At 44.3% G+C, this 19318-nt stretch overlaps 1 protein-coding gene across 1 annotated transcript in view; it reads right to left on the bottom strand.

Annotated features, from left to right (window-relative positions):
• Window positions 1–15824: 15824 nt before the first annotated feature.
• The window catches only part of gpm6ab (glycoprotein M6Ab), a gene marked incomplete at both ends in the record, with an annotated part of 44341 nt that continues 40847 nt past the window's right edge, over window positions 15825–19318 (bottom strand). The window contains 2 exons of the mRNA XM_080533787.1: window positions 15825–15977; window positions 18314–18379. Coding sequence (XP_080389913.1) covers window positions 15825–15977; window positions 18314–18379 — 219 coding nt within the window. The remainder of the gene's footprint in view (window positions 15978–18313; window positions 18380–19318) is intronic.

Below are 19318 nucleotides of genomic sequence, written 5' to 3'. Positions count from 1 at the left end.
TCTATTTATCGGATCTGTTACCTCTAGTGGCATCCGCACTCTCCCACTATCGCTCCCAAGACTGTTTTATGCTTTTTAATATGTGTTGATTGACGTATTGTCGCTCAACAAAAACAAAGTGTTGCTTGCCTTGTCCTAGACTGATAATCCATGACGGCGTCAGTGACATAAGAAAGTTCAGGAGGTCCGCAACACCCTCTCTCTCTCTCTCTCTCTCTCTCTCTCTCTCTCTCTCTCTCTCTCTCTCTCTCTCTCTCTCTCTCTCTCTCTCTCTCTCTCTCTCTCTCTCTCATAAGTCAAGCAGAACACCCTAGCAACACACTTCGACCTTGCATAGCAACTCATATTCTCAGAACAAAGTTAGAACATCCATGGTTATAAAAAGAATAAGGACATTTCCCATCTAACATGTTGGTGTGAATAAAATATATATCACGTACGACATGGGAATAATATTCATATCATGAACTCTGACACCAGTATGTGAAGCTGGAAATTGGTCAGTCTGGTAATTAACTTTTGGTGCCAACCAACATCTTCAAACACACTCTATCTCACACATACACAGGCGCACACACACACAGGCACATGCACACAGGCACGCACATGGACACACACACACACACACACACACACACACACACACACACACACACACACACACACACACACACAGCACACACTGTTCAGCTCAGCTAATAACGGACACATTGCCAAGTACGCAGGGAGATATGGTGGATATTTTCCTTCCAAAAGACAATTATCCTACAAAATGAAAAACTGGATGCATATTATGTTATGTTTTATGCATGGTAAAACCTAAGGCTAATGGAGCAATAATTTATTACAAAACGCAGGAGTTTATGTGGGTTTGCCTAACAGCAATTTTGTTTATCATAGATTTATATTCATGAAGGCATAAACATCCTTGGTTTACTGATCTATTCTGATTTCCTGGCGCTCAGCGCCTTTTACACCCTCCTGGCTCAGCACTTTTATAGATGTGGTGTTCCCATTTTGAAAAGGTGTGCAAAAAGGTGAACAGTATCTCTCCAAATAGGTGTTCCAGACATTACACAAATAGGTGTTCCAAAAATCACACCCTCTGCCTTTAAAATCACACATCTGGTAGCCAAGATAAATAATCTATGAGCTCAATCAAAGATAGATTTGTGTGAGGAATTCCTATGTCCTATGGATACAAAACTATATTCTGAAAGCAGTCCTTCTGGACAATAACTTATCAAAACTGGTTTGTCGTAGAATTGAATGGTCAGGTTCAGATTACATAAAATATAAAACGTTTAATGTTGTATTCACGTAAACAGGCAACATTTTTAAAACTATTGTTTTCAACTCTGAGATGGTCTGGTCCAAAATAATTTTTTGGAATACATTTTTTTCAAAAACAATATTCTCACAACTGTTTTATCAATAAATCAATCTCTCTCTCTCTCTCCCTCAAATATAAAAAGGGATTCACATGATAAACAACTCATTCATCAGGATACTAAGAACATTTGTGTTCACCTAAATACAAGACCCAACAACTCAGTTTCTACTTTCAAACAGAATTGAGTACAAACGTGTTACAATGTCTAATCCATCCATGTATTTATGCAACAGCCCCAATATAGCAGATTAGCCGAAGTGGGGATCGAATCACATTTACAAACAGCTTTCCATTCTCACAATTAATTGGCTTGAGATTATGTTGAAGGCATCTGTTAGCCAATTAGCTTCAGCTTCCTAAGGGCCGAACGTTCACGGACCACGGAATTAATCTAAATTAGCCACATTGGACGTGTTAACGGAAATGTCAACACTCATGCCTGGTTAAAGGAGCAAGGCGTACATTTGTTGGAAATCTGCCACCTCTGGCCAAGTTCCAAACAACAACCTCCCTAATAATAATCATATAAAATTAGTGTTTCAGTGTTCTTTTTTATGACCGTGTCATTGTGGTGTAGTGGTTTGTTGTGTATTCATGTGATGCTGTTGACAATTGCTTTTTTTAACCTTTTTATTGTCTTTGGGTCATGCTTATATTGAATGTTATAGTTCAAACCAATTTTTTGGTTACCATTTAGCAGACGCTTTTATCCAAAGTGACTTACAATTAGAGATTACAGGGACAGTCTCCCTGAAGCAATATTGACTTACTCAACAGCACACTAGTGGTGGTGTTCCCAGATGGGATTTGAGCTCTGACCTTCTGATCACCAGTCCAACTCACTATCCACTACATCCAAATGTCCCTCTGGGAAAACACAGATTCAACTGAACTGGGCTTGACAAACATGATTATATACAACTGTAAAACAGCATGTGTACAGCATAGTATACAGTAGTATGTCACAGTGTCATGAAGGACATCAGCTAGGAGTCCTCCTATAAAGGCCTCCAGACATCATGTAACGTATTAGGAAAGGTTGGTGGAAAAGGATGATTCATAAACTGCTCTTGCAGTTTTCTGTTCAGAGAGTGATCATAACGGACACGGAGCGAGGCGAGAGTAAATGAGGCCCGCTCATCAGCATGCACACGCCGGCGCCCTTGATGAACTGCCACAGTGGCTTAATGACTCATGTAGTAATTACATCATGGTGATGGTGGCTAAAGAAGAATGTCCTTCCTCAACAAAGTGCACTTGTTGGATATACGGTATTCCTCTGGGGTTCCTCGTGGCGGTAAGGATGGTCGGCGTACAAACCCTTCATTTGAACCGTCTCAGTGAGGCAACTTTAATTTCTGTGCGGCAGCGATGTCTGAGGTGGCTGCTTACCTTCCTGTCACGGGCCCTGACTTGATTATCCACGTTTGCCGAGACTCCAGGAAGGAACAAGCTTCTCTGGCGACGCCACAGCTTCAGTTCTGCCGCCGCCGGCAATGTCGAGAGCTCCTTTCACAGCTCTTTGTTTTTATCGTACTGTGTGGCTGTGTGTGTGTGTGTGTGTGTGTGTGTGTATATATGTGTTTGTATGTGTGTGTGTATGTGTGTGTGTATGTGTGTGTTTCTGTGTGTGTGTGTGTATTTGTGTGTGTGTGTGTGTGTATTTGTGTGTGTGTGTGTGTGTGCGTGTGTGTGTGCGTGTGCGTGTGCGTGTGCGTGTGTGTGTGTGTGTGTGTGTCGACGCATCTTTATGCTAATGTTATCATCCCCTCATTCACTCCAAGTGGATAACAAACAGTCAGTGTGTGTGGCTGAGAGGGTTCAGAATGTGTTTATGATATGACGGGAATATCGCCACCTCTGCATAATTCATGACAGAGCCAGCCAGATAAGAGGATGAGGTGCAGGAATCAGACGTATGTGATGCGTTTCGCATAACAGATAAACCCCAGGCTGATTACTGAGTGGTGGGTCTGTCTGGGGAGGGAGAGAGAGAGAGAGAGAGAGAGAGAGAGAGAGAGAGAGAGAGAGAGAGAGAGAGAGAGAGAGAGAGAGAGAGAGAGAGAGAGAGAGAGAGAGAGAGAGAGAGAGAGAGGGAGAGAGAGAGAGAGAGAGATTGAAAAGTGACAAAATTAGGAGAAGGGAGGAGTGGGAGTGGGGGACTAGGGACAGGAGGAGGTTCTCTCAGGCGGAAGTGTGTGTGTGTGTGTGTGTGTGTGTGTGTGTGTGTGTGTGTATGTGCGCGCTTGTGTGTGTGTGCCTGTGTGTGTCTGCATGGGTATAAAACTGTGTGTGTGTGTGTGCGTGTGCGTGTGCGTGTGCGTGTGTGTGTGTGCGTATGCGTGTGTGTGTGTGCGCACGCGAGTGTGTGTGTGCGCACGCGAGTGTGTGTGTGTGTGTGTGTTTTGAAATAAGGAGCTGACAAATACCCATCATGTAAGTGGATTATGTCTGGGAGGTGATGCATTCCCCTGTGTTCCCCTTGATTCCCTGCAGACACGCTTCACAGGGGGGATGCGCTTCCTGTCGTGGCTCCAGTAAAACCATTTGCCTCCTGGCTAAGTCCTCGTCCCCTGGAAAGCAAGCACTCTTCCTTCTCCTCCTCAAGGTCACTTTTTGCTCAGCGGGGAACACAATGCAACAATTAGGGGCTTCACTATCATCACTCAGACCAGTCAGGGCCTGAAGAGAGTAGTCCATTTTTTTTATTAGATTCAATTTATTGAAGAGTACAAGCATCAGACAACGAAATGCAGTAAAAAGTGTATGTCAGAAGCGGGATTCGAACCCCCGTCTTAAAAATAAGACTATGCGCTGATGGCTGCTGCTGATACCTCTCTGCCAACATAGTGATCTGGTAACTTACTGCCTGCTGCTGATATCACCACATCTTATTTTCCGTCTTCATAAAGATCAATTAGTACGAGTGCTGTGCTATCACTTTCCATTCTAGTATCTTCTTTTCGACAATCGGATCTTCTGGGCTCGTTCTACATGTGGGCACGCGCCCAAATTGAGAATTTCCGATTGGGGATTGCGTGAACGTTGATGACACAAGCCTGATTCTCATTCGAGGAATCACTTGAGGCTTGAATCCCAGAGAGTTGCCTGAACGAGGCTTTCTATTTAATGAATTTAACCCTAATGAATTTAATCAATTTGCCAGTGGAAGGACACAGGATGAAGATCCACACTATGTTTTTTATTTTAAAATGTTCGAAACTTTTAATCAATTACAGGGCGATTCCCCCAGGACGACTAAGTGTCTTACTTAAGGTGTTTCAGGTGGGATTTGATCTCACAACCTTCTGATCACCAGTCCAACACACTACCCACTAGACCAGGCGAGGTGCACAACAGTGTGTTCTGTATGTGAACTCCGATAGGAGAGACACTGTAGAAGAAGACTCAAACACAACCCACTGCATCCAAACACAATACTCCAACACCAAAGCAAAATGACTCCTATTACTCTTTAAACTGCACTTTACTTGGTACTGGATCTCAAAAGTATTTCCATGGATCCTTGTGTCCTCTACCGTCATCTGCATCTGTCATCAAACACATTGGATGAGACATTTTATTCGTTACGACATACAGCCATAATTGAATGCTGAGGGGAGGAACCATGTCTCCTCCACTCAGTCAAGGGATCAGCTTGTCAATGTCTTGGCGCCCCGCTGCTGTCAGGACTGCAGAGTCACTACCTATCTTCCGCAAGTAGACTGAAGACCCATCTCTTCAGGCTACACCTAACTGTCCCTCCTGAGACCTCTCCATCCCCTCTACCCCCCTGTACAGTTTCTCTACTGTAAATAAAACATTAACTTTTTCTTGCCATGACTGATGGATAGATGATTCACTGACTTAGACAAATGTGTCTTTGTTGTAAGTTGCTTAGGATAAAGGCGTCAGAAAATGTAAATGTAAATGGATCAGGTGGGCATGCTGCATAGACTACAGGCCTTTGGTGGTTTAATAGAAGACTCAATATTTCGAACAACAGGCATAGGACTGCTTCAGAATCGAACATTTCTCGTGTTGTTCTAGTTGAGAACGAACAATGAGCACGTTCTGTGGGCAGACATACCGAAATCGCCACGAGGAAGTGTCATTGGTGGATTAGTGATACAAGCGACTACTGTTGAAACAAGTCGAGTGACGTCAGACTTCGACGTGTCCGTCCTCTAACAGCCATTGCCGTCTGCGTGGTTTGAGGACCTATTGGAAATCGAAGAAGAAAGAACTTTCTAGATTCATTGTTCCCAGACAGTCTCACGACGAGCCTGCCACACATGTTCCCTGTGAACGATGAGGGTGTCAATGTGGTGAGAGAGGTTTATGATGGCTTCGGATGGAAGCCATTACTCAATTTCGGGCAAAGCCTGCGTTATCGCTGTGGCACCTGTGTGTTTGTGTATGCTAATGGTCCTGGGGTGCCAGTCGAAGCTGAGACAAGGCCAGGACAGAGGATTTCATCCTGCTCAGAGTTGTTTCTGGGTGCCTGCGTGACGGACAGAGACAGTGAGGTTTGACAGTTGATTTATTGTGACATGTTCAAAGACCAGCACTGTGACCTTACCTATCGAAAATGTGCAATCTGAATGAATCTTTACTTATAGTGGGTACTATGTGGTGGTGACTATAAATAAAGATATGAACGATTGAATGAATGAAACTGTTCTGACTTTTATTTTGAAACACGGAAATACATTTCAACGTTGTTGAAAATCACAACACACACTCGCTAATCAAGCCGAAACATTGCAATGCAGTGGATTCGGTGAGTAATCCCCACTGCTACCTTAACTATAACACTACTTTACATTGTTAGCAGGCTCACACAACAAGCTGTGTTAGTTGACTAGCGAGTGTGTCGTTGATTTTCAACTACACTGAAATGTATTTAAATGTTTCTGAATAAAAGTCAGAACATTAAATCGGCTGCCGACTTGTTACCCCTTTCACCAGACTGTGTCACATATATTAATGAATGATTGGGTGAATGAATGGATGGATGGAGGGAAGGATGCATGCATGCATGGATTAACAAATGAACGATTGAACAACCCCATAAACAAGCTGCATGAAGAAACAAACCCAAAAATAATTCAGCAAACATGTTTGCAATTCATGACCTTTTTTGAGGACGTGAAGACACTGACTGGGACTTCCACTACCCCCCCCCCCTCCCAGCCTCATTGCCTCTTAGCTTCCCACAGTCTACATAATTTATTGTTCTTATTTTGTTGTTGTTCTCTTCTAAAACAAATGTTTGCTTAAATATTGTTGTTTTTTATGTCCTCTGCACCAACCTTACCATGTCAATGTCCTGTATGTGCAAATATACAATGTAAAAATAAAATAATTCTGATTCTGACTCTGATTCTAAAGCTGTTCTCCTGTCTCCTCTGGTTACTAGCAGGAGGTTAGCAGTAGGCACTGGGGTGTGAGTTTATTCAAGGGGAGACATTCTCTCCATCTTAAGTGCCCAAACTCTCTCCCCTGTGCACCGCACATGAACACCAGCCAGTCCTAAATTAAATTCAAATGTTCCCTGGCTCATCTCCCATCTCTCCCTCTCTCTCTCTAAAGTGACTGAACTCATTCAAACCAACTAGGTGGAAAAACTAAAATGATCTGATATAGCACTTCCTGTGTGACCTCAAAGCATCTTTCAGCTCCAAACTCTCTCTGTTTAGGGCTTCTCCTTCCCTCAGGCTGTCACACCTGTCAGAACCGAAGCACCGTCAGCAGCCTAATGTACTGTGACCTGAAGTCCCACCTGCTGGAGGGGCTAAATAAATTCAAAACAACACCTCAGGGCTTTTACTACAGAGGAGTGTGGAGAAAAGAAGGACATTTGTTATTTTTCTGAGTCGGGCAATCCCACTCATATTTTTCATTTTTATTGGACAGACACAGTGAAGACAGACAGGAAATTGAGGGTGAGAGAGTGAGCACGTCAGAAGGACATGGGCTGGATTCAAACCCATGCCATCATGGGCGTATTTGAGCACTGCAGACCACGGTGCTAGACCACTGGACCACCCCAGGCCACAAAGAAGGACATTTTGACTGTGTGAACCAACTTGGTCAGTACCTGGGAGTGACTATGCGCACCACAACACTATGATAGCCTGCTGAGCCAAAGTCTAGCTTGGGAGAGCTGTCTTCAGTTTTCAGGTGTCAGGTACTGTCAGGTTGGGCATGGCATACTGTAGGGGTGGTTCATCATACCACTGATGTTGCCATATGTTATTTGTTAGTTATTTGAATCATTATTTGACAAATAATTTCATCTTTCACTTCCGTCAGTGAATAATTGAGACACACTGCTACAGTCTGTCACGGCATATAAATAATCAGTCTTCCGCTATTTCAGGTCTCGAGTTGCTTTGGATCGGTCTCCCTTGAGACCTCGTTGCTGCTTGTTCAATCCTACCGTGTCGTTACTCTCACGACTTTACCTCTGATGTTGCATCTGAACACAGTAAATTAACTAGTTCTACTGCTGCTCTGTAGTTCCACTACCAGGAATGAGGAACGGTATCAAACACACGTACCATGCCTCTTTCTGTTCCATGCATTCAATACAATGAGTCCGTCCTCCGATTTCTACCTCCACCAGCCTCCCCCATAGATAGACACACGCACACACACACACACACATACACACACACACACACACACACACACACACACACACACACACCTGCTTCTCCTCTGTCCTGCTTTGTTGCCTTGCTAATGATCTAGGAGCATCTGCAGTGGCACGGGCCTGGGCATAACGACCCAGATCATCTACTTGTCATTAACACTCACAGTGACACGACATCACATCCCCTGGCTGCTACCAAACCGACCAATCAAAAAGGCCACGCTCTTGTGATAAAAGGCCACGGTGTCAAATCCTCTTTGAAAGGATGACATCCTCAACACATTGTGTTGTCTGCCGGTGAAGAGACTGGGCGATTGATTATACCTAATGGGTTCCCTTTTTAGAGGGCTCTGTTCATCAGCGCTTGTGATGAAAGAATGGCCTTGGAGGATGTCATTTTCTACACCGGAGCGATCACCAATCAATTGTTAATCAAGAGTTTGCGATGAGCTTGCCAATTCAGTTCAGATACATTTTCAGGGAAAGACTTTTGTATGGAAACTTACATGGAGAGTGACTGCCACCCTCTGTTCAAGAGGAGTATAACATGCACCATAGGATTCTTAATAGGACTGGTTGTTAAAATCCCTAAATATTCAGCACAACAATTGAGTGGAGTTGGAGATGTCCTCTTGGGTGGAGTGGAATTTGGCAATGATCACGTGGTGCCACCAGTACGACACATCTTCAGTTGTGGTCCCCGACCTCATTGGGTGTTTCGGCCAGTTATCACAAGACACCCTCTGCCGAGGTTGGCCCACCACAGGCTGATCAGGCCTGGGTGTGTGTCGCACGGTGGCACCACGTGGTCATTTCGGAGCCCATGTTGGGTCCCTACGTTTCAGCCACAGCCAGTGACTGCTCCGTTCTGCTGCAGTGGACAGTTCTCTGATTGCCTTCCGTTGGGCCTGTCCTCTGATCCCTACTGCCCTCAGGAGCCTTGTGGTGGAGCTGGCTACAAAGCCTCTGCAGCCCACCTCCACTGGCCACACCTTCACGTTCCAGCCCCGCCCCTCTGCTTCGACTGCTAAGTTGGCATACCGCAGCCTCTTCCGTTCGAATGCCTCATCGATGGCCTCCTCCCATGGGACCGTCAGTTCTACGATGAAGACACGCCGGCAGGACTTGGACCAGAGGACTAGGTCTGGGCGCAGGTTGGTCGCTGCAATTTCGGGTGGGAAGGTGAGCCTCTGGCTGAGGTCTACCCGCATTTCCCAATCCCGGGCTGCGTTCAGTGGGCCTGAGTCTGGAGGTGATAGTTTACATTACAGCACAAATTCAGGTTTATAGTAGATGATTAGATTAGATTAAATGTTATTGTCATCGCAGAGTACAAGTACTATACAATGAAATGCAGTCCGTGGTTAGGGTGCGAGGTGTCCTTGATGATGTTTCCCGCCCTCCGTCAACACCGGGTTGCCTGGAGGGACTCGATGGAAGGGAGTTTGGTGCAAATTATACGCTGGGCAGTTTTCACCACCTGTTGCAGGGCCTTCCGGTCGGACACATTGCAGTTGTCATAATCACACTGTGATGCAGTTGGTGAGGATGCTCTCAATGGTGTAGAGAGAGAGCTTGGATGTGCCCTTGGATCGTCCAGTGGTCTAGCACCGCGGTCTACAGTAGACACATTATGCCCATGTCGGTATGGGTTCGAATCCAGCTCATGCCCTCTACTCCTTACTTTCCTGTCTGTCTTCACTATATCTGGCCAATAAAATGACAAATATGAGTGGGAATGCCCCATGGGTTACTGGTGGTCTAGTGGTTAGTGAGTCGTACTATAGATCGGAGTTCAAATCTCACCTGAAACACCACAACTATTGTGCCCTCAAGTAAGGCTACCTTCTCCAGTTTCCATTTTTTAAAATAAAAAAACGCTTTGGATTAAAAGTGTCACAAATTTAACAGCTCGTCTGTTATGAGAAATTTCATCTCAATTTCTCCTTTTTTAATTTCCTTCATACTGAAACCTCAACATACTGTGTCGGCTTCACTGTAAATGGAATTGTAAATGGACTGCACTTATATAGCGCCTTTAAAACGCTTTACAATGGCCTCTCATTCACCCATTCACATACCAATATGTGGAGAGGGGGGATTGTTCATCAGAGTGATAGCTCTGTGAAAAAGCACTGCCTGCTGGTACGGGACCTGAGGATCCAGTACTTCCTGAGTCCTTTCGATGCTAGGGGGTCAAACAGTCCGTGGTTGGGGTGCGAGGTGTCCTTGATGATGTTTCCCGCCCTCCGTCAACACCGGGTTGCCTGGAGGGACTTGATGGAAGGGAGTTTGGTGCAAATGATACACTGGGCGGTTTTCACCACCACCGGTCGGACACATTGCAGTTGTCATATCACACTGTGATGCAGTTGGTGAGGATGCTCTCCATGGTGCAGAGGGTGAAGTTGGACAGGATGGTCCAGTGGTCTAGCACCGTGGTTTACAATATATATATTATGCCCATATCGGCATGGGTTCGAATCCGGCCCATGCCCTCTACTCCTTACTTTCCTGTCTGTCTTCACTATATCTGTCCAATAAAATGAAAAATATGAGTGGGGCTGCACCTGAAACACCATCTCCACTAGTGTGCCCTTGAGAAAGGCTTTTAGCCCTCAGTTACTCCAGGGCGAATGTCCCTGTCATTTTGGATTAAAAAACGCTTTGGATTAAAAGTGTCACAAATTTATTGTGAGAAATTCCACCTCAATTTCTTCATTTAAAGCGCTTTACAATGGCCTCTCATTAACCCATTCACATACCAATGGCGGCAAGCTACCATGCAAGGCACCGGCCTGCTCATTGGGAGCAATTTGGGTTTCATCGTCTTGCCCAAGGACATTTCTTTTCGTATGACAAAAGAGACGAAGGGAGAGAACGCATGTCAGTTGAGCATGGGCCAGATTAGAACTCATGCGACATGGGCATATGTGTGCACCAAAGACATTTCTGCAACTGAACCCTGAGCGAAGGGGACTGAGTAATGGATAGCCTGAACTGCTGTTAGTGGTCTCTGTTTCATACCTGTCTGGGTACACAGAAACAACGAAACAGCAACCACTAACGGCTGTTCGGGCATGTTGAATGATTTGCACTGAATTGAGGGATACCCTTTGTGGGGGATGCCTCTTGTTGACTTGGTGAAGGGGATATTTGGAGTGGATAGAATTCTGTGGATAGAATCCCCCCCACCCCCATCTCTCGGTCTCTCTCTCTCTCTCTTTCTCTCTCTCTCTCTCTCTCTCTCTCTCTCTCTCTCTCTCTCTCTCTCTCTCTCTCTCTCTCTCTCTTGCTCTGCAGCCCAGGAGGTTGCCAATGCTGAGGTGAGGACAGCAGGGGGGAGGCACTTGACTTCTGACCTCCACACCCATCAAGATGACACAGTGGAGTTGTGTCGTATGATGTGGCCATTGCAGTATATGTGGTTTGAGTGAGTGCTGCTGATACAAATGATGCTGATGAGACTGATGATCATCGATCCAGCCGTGACATTGTGTCTGATGAGTGACATACATCATGCCGTGTACACTCCATGGAATTACAAGGCAATGGATTGGCGTAAGACACTGTGCTTACACCAATCCTACGGTTTTAAATGTATGTGGATTTAACGGCACAAGTGCGTGCAACAGGAGAAAGGGTCAACGGAAATGGGATCCATCCACAGTCTCTCCTCACATCGGGCTCAGTTCCAGCACACCACTCTTCCCAGATGTTCTTTGAAGACCTCTAATAGAATAACACTACTATGTCACTGCCTACCATATGGTCCTCTACGCATGCCCCCAAGGCTGCACTGATATTAACGAGGGTTCAGCTGCTCACAGTGACAGATGATGCACCAGATTAAGAAGGCCATGTCCGGGTCACACTAGGCGTTGGGGGGAGTCACAATCTGCCCTTTCAAACTCTCCCATCACATACAGTAGGGATAGTGCCAGATAACAGACTCGTTATGAAGCACACTCCCTACTCCCATGTCTACCTCCACTGGTCCACTACTGCCAGAGGGCAGCCTGGACTGTTTAATCCACCGTACTGTTTTCACATGAAAAAGAGACACACACATGCACACACACGCGTGCACGCGCACACACACACACACACACACACACACACACACACACACGTGCTCGTCATGTTCATCGTCATGATGCTCATCAAAAGCCTTGAACATGTGTCTGGCTGGCTAGCCTTTGGTGTTTGTAAATGTCATCAGTCCTGCTCTGCTATCGCACAGCCTGAAAGTCAAACCCCTGTCATTGATTGGGCCAAATGCTAAGGAATGAGGCATGACTTTACAAAGGCTAACCGGAGTTTAAGGCGGAGTTTAAATGCCAAGAGTAAAAGGTTTTCAGGATGAAGGGATGGCTAATCTTAGAAGGAGCAAGGAGAAACTGTAATCCATGCTTCAGAGATGTTTAAATAGCCACTGCTTACTTCAGCTAACATTAACCATGGCTAACAAAAAAGACATGGGAGGGATGGGGGCAATTAGAACACGTTTAATATTTGTGGCCAAAACTCTTCAAAGTAATTGACCAACCAAGTCAGAAATTTAATTTCAGTTAGTAGTGGCTATTATAACAACTCTGAACCATGGATTAGTTTCTCCTGGACTGCTTTTAGTGTAAGAAACCAACTGACTATAAGGTGTAAGAACAGTGAACTAGCCCTTTAAGAACGGTCCGGAATGAGTAATTGGTTGTGATGGCATATCGTTTGCTCTGCCTCAGGCTGTTTTTATCATCCATACCTCTGGCCTACCAATCCCATGGATCTCGCCAGAAGGTCATCTTGTATTTTCAGCAGCCCTTTTACATTCATTGCACAAACATGTGTAGAATGACAAAATGTCAAATCTTTATTATGTAAAAAAAAATCCTATCTTTGTATGGTAATAGGTGCATTCATAACGCACATAATAGAGATGGGAATCGAACCCTGGTGACTCGAATAATATCCTCTTTATTCTGAATAAAGAGTGTCTGAAGGTAAGTCCAGGGGCGACATTTGGGGCATAGAAGTCTCAGGTAGGGCACATTCCACACCTCCTATTTACGACACTGTCCAATACGGACACACTGTACAAGGGGAAAGAAAGAAATCGACACTTAATTAATTATTAACAAGTACACAAGTGTAATTTTATTTACGCAAGCAAGTTTGTTCCTACAGTTCAAAAAAAGCCACTGTCAAGCTGTTGGCACGTGTATGTACAAAACAGAGTCGTTTTACAGCCTGCTACAAAGCATTTGTGGGGAGCATGCGGCGCCTGGCCTGTAGAGGGAGCTACAGGACTGGGACGGAGAGTAGATGATCGGATGATTGACACCGGCTGGTTGATGCTGTCAATTATCCCATCATCTACTCTCCACCACAGTCCTGTATAGCTCCCTCTACAGGCCAGACGCTGCATGCTCCCCACAGCATTCTTAGTGTAAGTAAGTACAAAAGACTAATACAAGGAGAAAGCAGAAAGCATCGTCGGGTTAATACTGAATACGCAACACCATAACAAGTATCAGTTTTAAGACATGGTTTGAAAATCATTACAAACTATAGGAGGGACATAAATCATACAGGTACACTACAAGCTAATAGGCTAGTTAGCATAATACTGTTAGCGTAGGAACTGTAATACTGCACATAGAAGAAAACTGTTGACTCATTAAAGACAGTCCAAGTGTAAAAAGTAAAAATTAACATAAAATAAAAAGAGAGGAAATTACTTTTTGAAACAGTAAAACTATTACCATTGAATGCATAACCATGCCACAATTAACAACGAGATTCACGGTCGTTTACCTAATACACTTTTTTTTTTTTTACATTTTCTTTTTACTGTTTATAACCAAATGCTGCAGGACTAGTAACAGTACAGAGATTCAGCTCAGAATCCAAATGCACTTACACCGAGAAAGAGCTCACAATGGTTTAATAAGTGCACAAAAAACTATCTTGTTATTTTTTTGTTAGAAACACTGACAAAACAACTATTGTCAGGCAACAAAATCATGAAATACTGTACTGCAAAACTAGAGCGTTAGAAGATAGGCAAGACAGATCCAAAACATCGAGTTTGGTCCATAATCAAGAGTAATATATGTCTGCTTATTTTTTCTCTCTTTTTTTTTTATTAAATTGAATTTACTTTTAATAAGTAGCTTCACAGACAGTTATTATGTCATCGCTCCAAGGTGATATTCAACTTGTTCCCCATGTGGAGCAATACGACCACAAGGACCTAAAGCTCGCTCATCCGCTTGCCATCTCGATTTAGTTCCATATGAATTTCACTGATATTTCAGAAATGGACGTTTACAAGAATATCACCAAACTTTTACCACTGAAATGTGTTCTTTTAAGCTCTCATGAACAGACCTGAAGTCAAAGTGTTTCACATATATGTATATATTTATATAGATATATATACAGTGCAGAGTACTGGCAAAAACATCTCCTATTTTTTCTGATAACTTGTAAAAAGTTGAAACAAAGACTAAAATAAACCAGTAACATGTTATTTTCATGTGAGTTATGGCTTGTAATGGATGAGAAAGTGGTTATCTACAGTCTCGCCAAGGCAAATCCTGGAAGGCCAACCGATCTGAATCATTTCTATTTCATGTCACTACCACAAGCTTCTTCCTCCTCATCCTCATCCTCATCATCATCGTTATCATCCTCCAGATTATTTATCACTCAAGAGACTGTTTGTTTTCACAGTTTGATAAAACATTGTTATTGACAGAGGATCAATGTTCCACGTTCAATGACTGTACTAATTGACAAAGCTAGCTTACATTTCTGACAGTTAGACCAAGCTACAGTATTAGCAATGTGTAAAAAGTCACTTTAAGGTACTTTTTGAAATCCCTGGCACTCAACCAATAAAGAATTTGCTGGAAAAGAATCTGTACATTATCTAATCTTTTTTTTTTTTTTTTTACCATTGGTTTGCTTACCTTTCGGAAGCTATGCAATTTACTTGTAAATTATTACAAGTTTGGTCACATTTTGGTCTTCGTAAGTAGAAGTGGAAAAAAACTAAGTTAAAAACCTATGCATGATTGGAGCCCCATTGAATGACAAGTGTTTAAGAACGTAGAAATATATTACACACATATTATGTGAAAAAAAGTGATCAAAACCCATACCCCCAACCCAAGCCCTCCTAAAATACACATAAATAAATGGAATAGTCAAGGAGATATAGGACAACATGATACAAAGCAATGACACATTGTATAAAGACAGTGAGTCACTCCATGTGCTACTACGGTGTGCTGTCTCTGAACAAATATACACAATACAATGAAGGAGATAAAGAGATTGAGGAGGAGAAAGAAAGAGGAAGAGGTAAAAGAGAGATAGAGAGAGGGAGAAGTGGAAGAAGACAAAGAGGAAGAGGGAGAGAGGAGAAACAGGAAAGAGAAAGCTCAATTACAGGAAAGAGGTGATAGTCAGAGAAGTTGTAACGGAGGGGGGGGGGGGGGGGTTACACACAATATTGCCCCCCGCCTCCCCTGGTACAAAATACTGCGTCACACCCGTAAGCTAAGACAATTCAAATCCATCCACAACAACACTCCCCCCCACCCCGCTACCCCTTGTGCCTTGCAAACGAAAACATCAGGAACTGTAGCTTATGCATGTGTGTGTGTGTTTGTGTGTGTGTGTGTGTGTGTGTGTTGTTGCGTGTGCTTATGGAGATGTGTGTGTATGTTTAAAACGGGGGACAGGACAGGACAGGACGTGTGTACTTTATGTGTACGCGTTCAGACGCTCTTTAGAGCGAGTAGAGTGGATGTCGTGAAGCTCCTGCTCCTCCTTCGACTTGATGTCTTCATACTTCTGCATCCGGCACGCATCCTTGACGTAGGCCCAGTTCGCCGACAGCACCATTAGATAGTGGACCTATGGGGGAGGAGAAGGAAGGGGGGAGGGGGATGGGAGGGTGAGACACACGGGTTAGAGGGAGGTTAGTGCAAGGTTATCGCCTTCACCAAGCCTGTCAGAGGGGAGAGTTGGAGAAAAATGGCTGACACCCAAGTTAGTACGCAATTAGAGCCCAGATAAAAACAAACACCACACCGGGAGAGGTCAGTGGCATCAAGTTGTTGCGCGTTAAATAAAAACAAATGAACCCCCCCCCCATGGGGACGAATTAGTTATCGATCTTAGTTGGAGCAGCGCTGTGTCTGTGTTTGTAAGCTTGTTGTTAGGGGCTTGGCCAGGGGGCGGAGTTATCATATCAGCGTCAGGTGAACAGTGTCAGCTGACTTGTAGTAAACAGCATCAGGGGAATTGTAGTTAACAGTGTCAGGTGACTTGTAGTTAACAGCATCAGGGGAATTGTAGTTAACAGTGTCGGGAATTGTAGTTAACAGCGTCAGGGGAATTGTAGTTAACAGCGTCAGGGTTGGACGGCTGATAGAGCTGTAGAATGTGTCGTCCTAATGGCGGGGTTTGGGGGGACTCGGCAGACGGGGGGGACTCCTCTTCATGACTGACTGCATAGCGCGAAGTCAGTTCTTGGGTCAAATGTCAGAAGCGGGTACAGTATTTGCCCAGGCCCTGGGAGGTCAGGGCCACATAGTTACGGGTCAGGACCATGATGGACACCGTCTGTCCGTTAACATGCCAGAGAGAGAGAGAGAGAGAGAGAGAGAGAGAGAGAGAGAGAGAGAGAGAGAGAGAGAGAGAGAGAAAGAAAGAGGAGGGGGAGTGACAGACGTAGAGAGAGAAAGATAAAGACAGAAGGAGTAAGGAGGAGACAACAGATAGTGAGAGAAAGATAAGTAAACAATTCTAGTTCTCTGACATTGTTTTGCAGTACCACCACTAGGGGGCTACAGAGGAGCTGAGGAATGTCTGGGAAGGTATGATGTAATTAAATAAAGAAAAACAAACAAGGAAAAACACATGCACTCTTTCGGCCAACCATACCACTGTATTCATATAATCATTGGAGTCAATTGACTAATCGTGATATCAACAAAGGCCGGCGAGCAATCAGTAGGTCGCTGGTTTGATCCCCACCCCAGGGAGGGTTGCTGGCGTCATATCTAAGTTGTCTACCACTCCCGTTGTGCCTTTGAGCAAGGCACTTTACCGCTTAACCTTAACAATTGACTTGACTTCATGTGAAATGTTTAAATATCAACATCCATTTGAGATGATGAAATCCATTTGAGAGTGTGATTAATTGTAACATATTTCTAAAACCGTAGAACACAAAAATCCAATTGGTGACACCTTATGTCTTACCCTGAGCCACCAATAGGGGGTGTAGCACAATATAGAACAGAGACTCTCTCTAGGCTTTCTGTTACAAGGAAGTAGTGCCACTCCCGCCAAAATGTTTATCATTTCATTCTCTTTCATTCTCTTCTTTTAACACAGCCACAGCGCCCTAGTCTAGCACATTACAAGTCTGGCTGTATCAAATAATAATGGTCTGCTTCGAGGAAACCATTCTACAGATCCACGTCTATCTTATATCTTTGTGAGATACAAGCGAGTCGTTCGTTATGGACAGAATTGTACTATCTACTGCTATCAGTATACCATAGCCATTCTCTTTCTTTCTTTCTTTCTTTTGAGATTTTGTATTTTGGTACCGACATTGTTGATAAACGTTTTTGGCAGCATAAACTGCAGTGTGCAGAGTCCTCTTTTTACATGTCTTTGAAGGTATTTTTGGTGTAAACCATCTGGAGACAGAGGAGAGTGAATGAGCCGCCCATCCTCCCTGACTCCGGCCGCTCCGGTCTGAAGACGGTTCCTCACCGTCACTCCGAGCTGCTCTCAACACACTCCTTTCTTCTCTCCCCCTCTCCCAGTTTCCAAGGCAACCACGCGCCTGTGCATTTCCAGCACTGGTCCTCTCACTCTCCTCTATACAGCTCCCACCCCGCCTCACATTGGGTTTGTGCCTTGACGACGCTTCACAACAGAACCTAATATTGTGTGCGTGTTTGACTCCCCATTGTAAAAGCAAATTATAATGAATTGACCATTGATTCTCTATTGTAGTCACCCAATGCATGCAAACAGTGCTGATTACGACCCAAAGATAGGCATCATCTCTGGTTTACCAAAACAAGATAACAAGCTGCCTTTCTGTACAGTATGTGTTCAGAGAGGAGAGGCAGAATAGAGATACTATCATTGGGCGTTAACGACCAGAGGACACCCCCGGCCACCAATCAGACGCAAAGACAATGGCGATGACAGCTGCCCCCTCTCACCATGGCGATGACAGCTGCCCCCGCCCCGGCCAGGGCACAGATGAACAGGTGGAAGGTCAGGTCGAGCTGAAAGACAAACACAACTTTATTAGTTCAGTGACAAAGAAGGAAGACAATCCCAAACACAGCTTTCGCTTCGTTCTTTTCTTATTTTTTTATATATAACTATATTCTTTGCAATGTCCACACTAGCGTTCTAAATGAGATCATTAGAATCAATGTTACGCATTGTCGAGCGTTGTGAAACTTTGAAATGTTTATGATAATTGCCACAAAAAGTAATCCCAAAATGCTTGCTTTGAGAATAAACTACAGATCAGGGAATACGATCTCCACCTGTGCAATATAGCCTCGTTTATCATGCATGACGACATATAAAAGGGAGGACCAAAGGATCAACCGAAGGTTAAATGACGAGACAGACCAATCTCCTCTTTATTCCCCTACAAGGGATAATAGAGAGAGGTGGACATTTCAAACGCACAAGTCCAACCTAATAAAATATCTAATACCTAATAAACCAGGTGGTCTACACTAGCTGCTGAAAAGATCAGGTCACATTGAGATTATGAACAATGATAGGATGAATCTTCCCGTAGCACCATTTATGATTTTAAAAATCTATTCCCCTCTGTCTCGGCAGAGAGAGAGATGTGCCTAACCCCAGAGCCGGGAGAGTGACACAAGCCGCCAGTCACCAATGAAGAACCTTCTCCGAAGCTGAGAACCCTACAGCCTCATGGGGGTTGAAAAGTGATTCCCTACAGGGTTTCCTCCCAGGTCATAACAGGGGCATCAGATTGAATGAGGACAACAGTGATCGCTCAAGATAACTGCCGCCCTCCTTCCTCCCTCCTCTCTCTGCACTCCTCTCTATTCCCCCTGTTTCTGCTTCTTGGCCACACCCGCCTTTTTTTTTTCTCTCTCTCTCTCTCCCGGCTTTCCTCCCTTTCACTCCCCTATTTTCCACCCAACCCCCTCTTTCTCCACTATCTCGCTGCCCTC

This window comes from Nansenia antarctica (genome assembly GCF_963989245.1).
Source record: "Nansenia antarctica genome assembly, chromosome: 6".
Classification (NCBI taxonomy): domain Eukaryota; kingdom Metazoa; phylum Chordata; class Actinopteri; order Argentiniformes; family Microstomatidae; genus Nansenia; species Nansenia antarctica.
The sequence above is the reverse complement of the archived record's forward strand: the minus strand, read 5'-3'. Positions and strand labels throughout refer to the sequence as shown.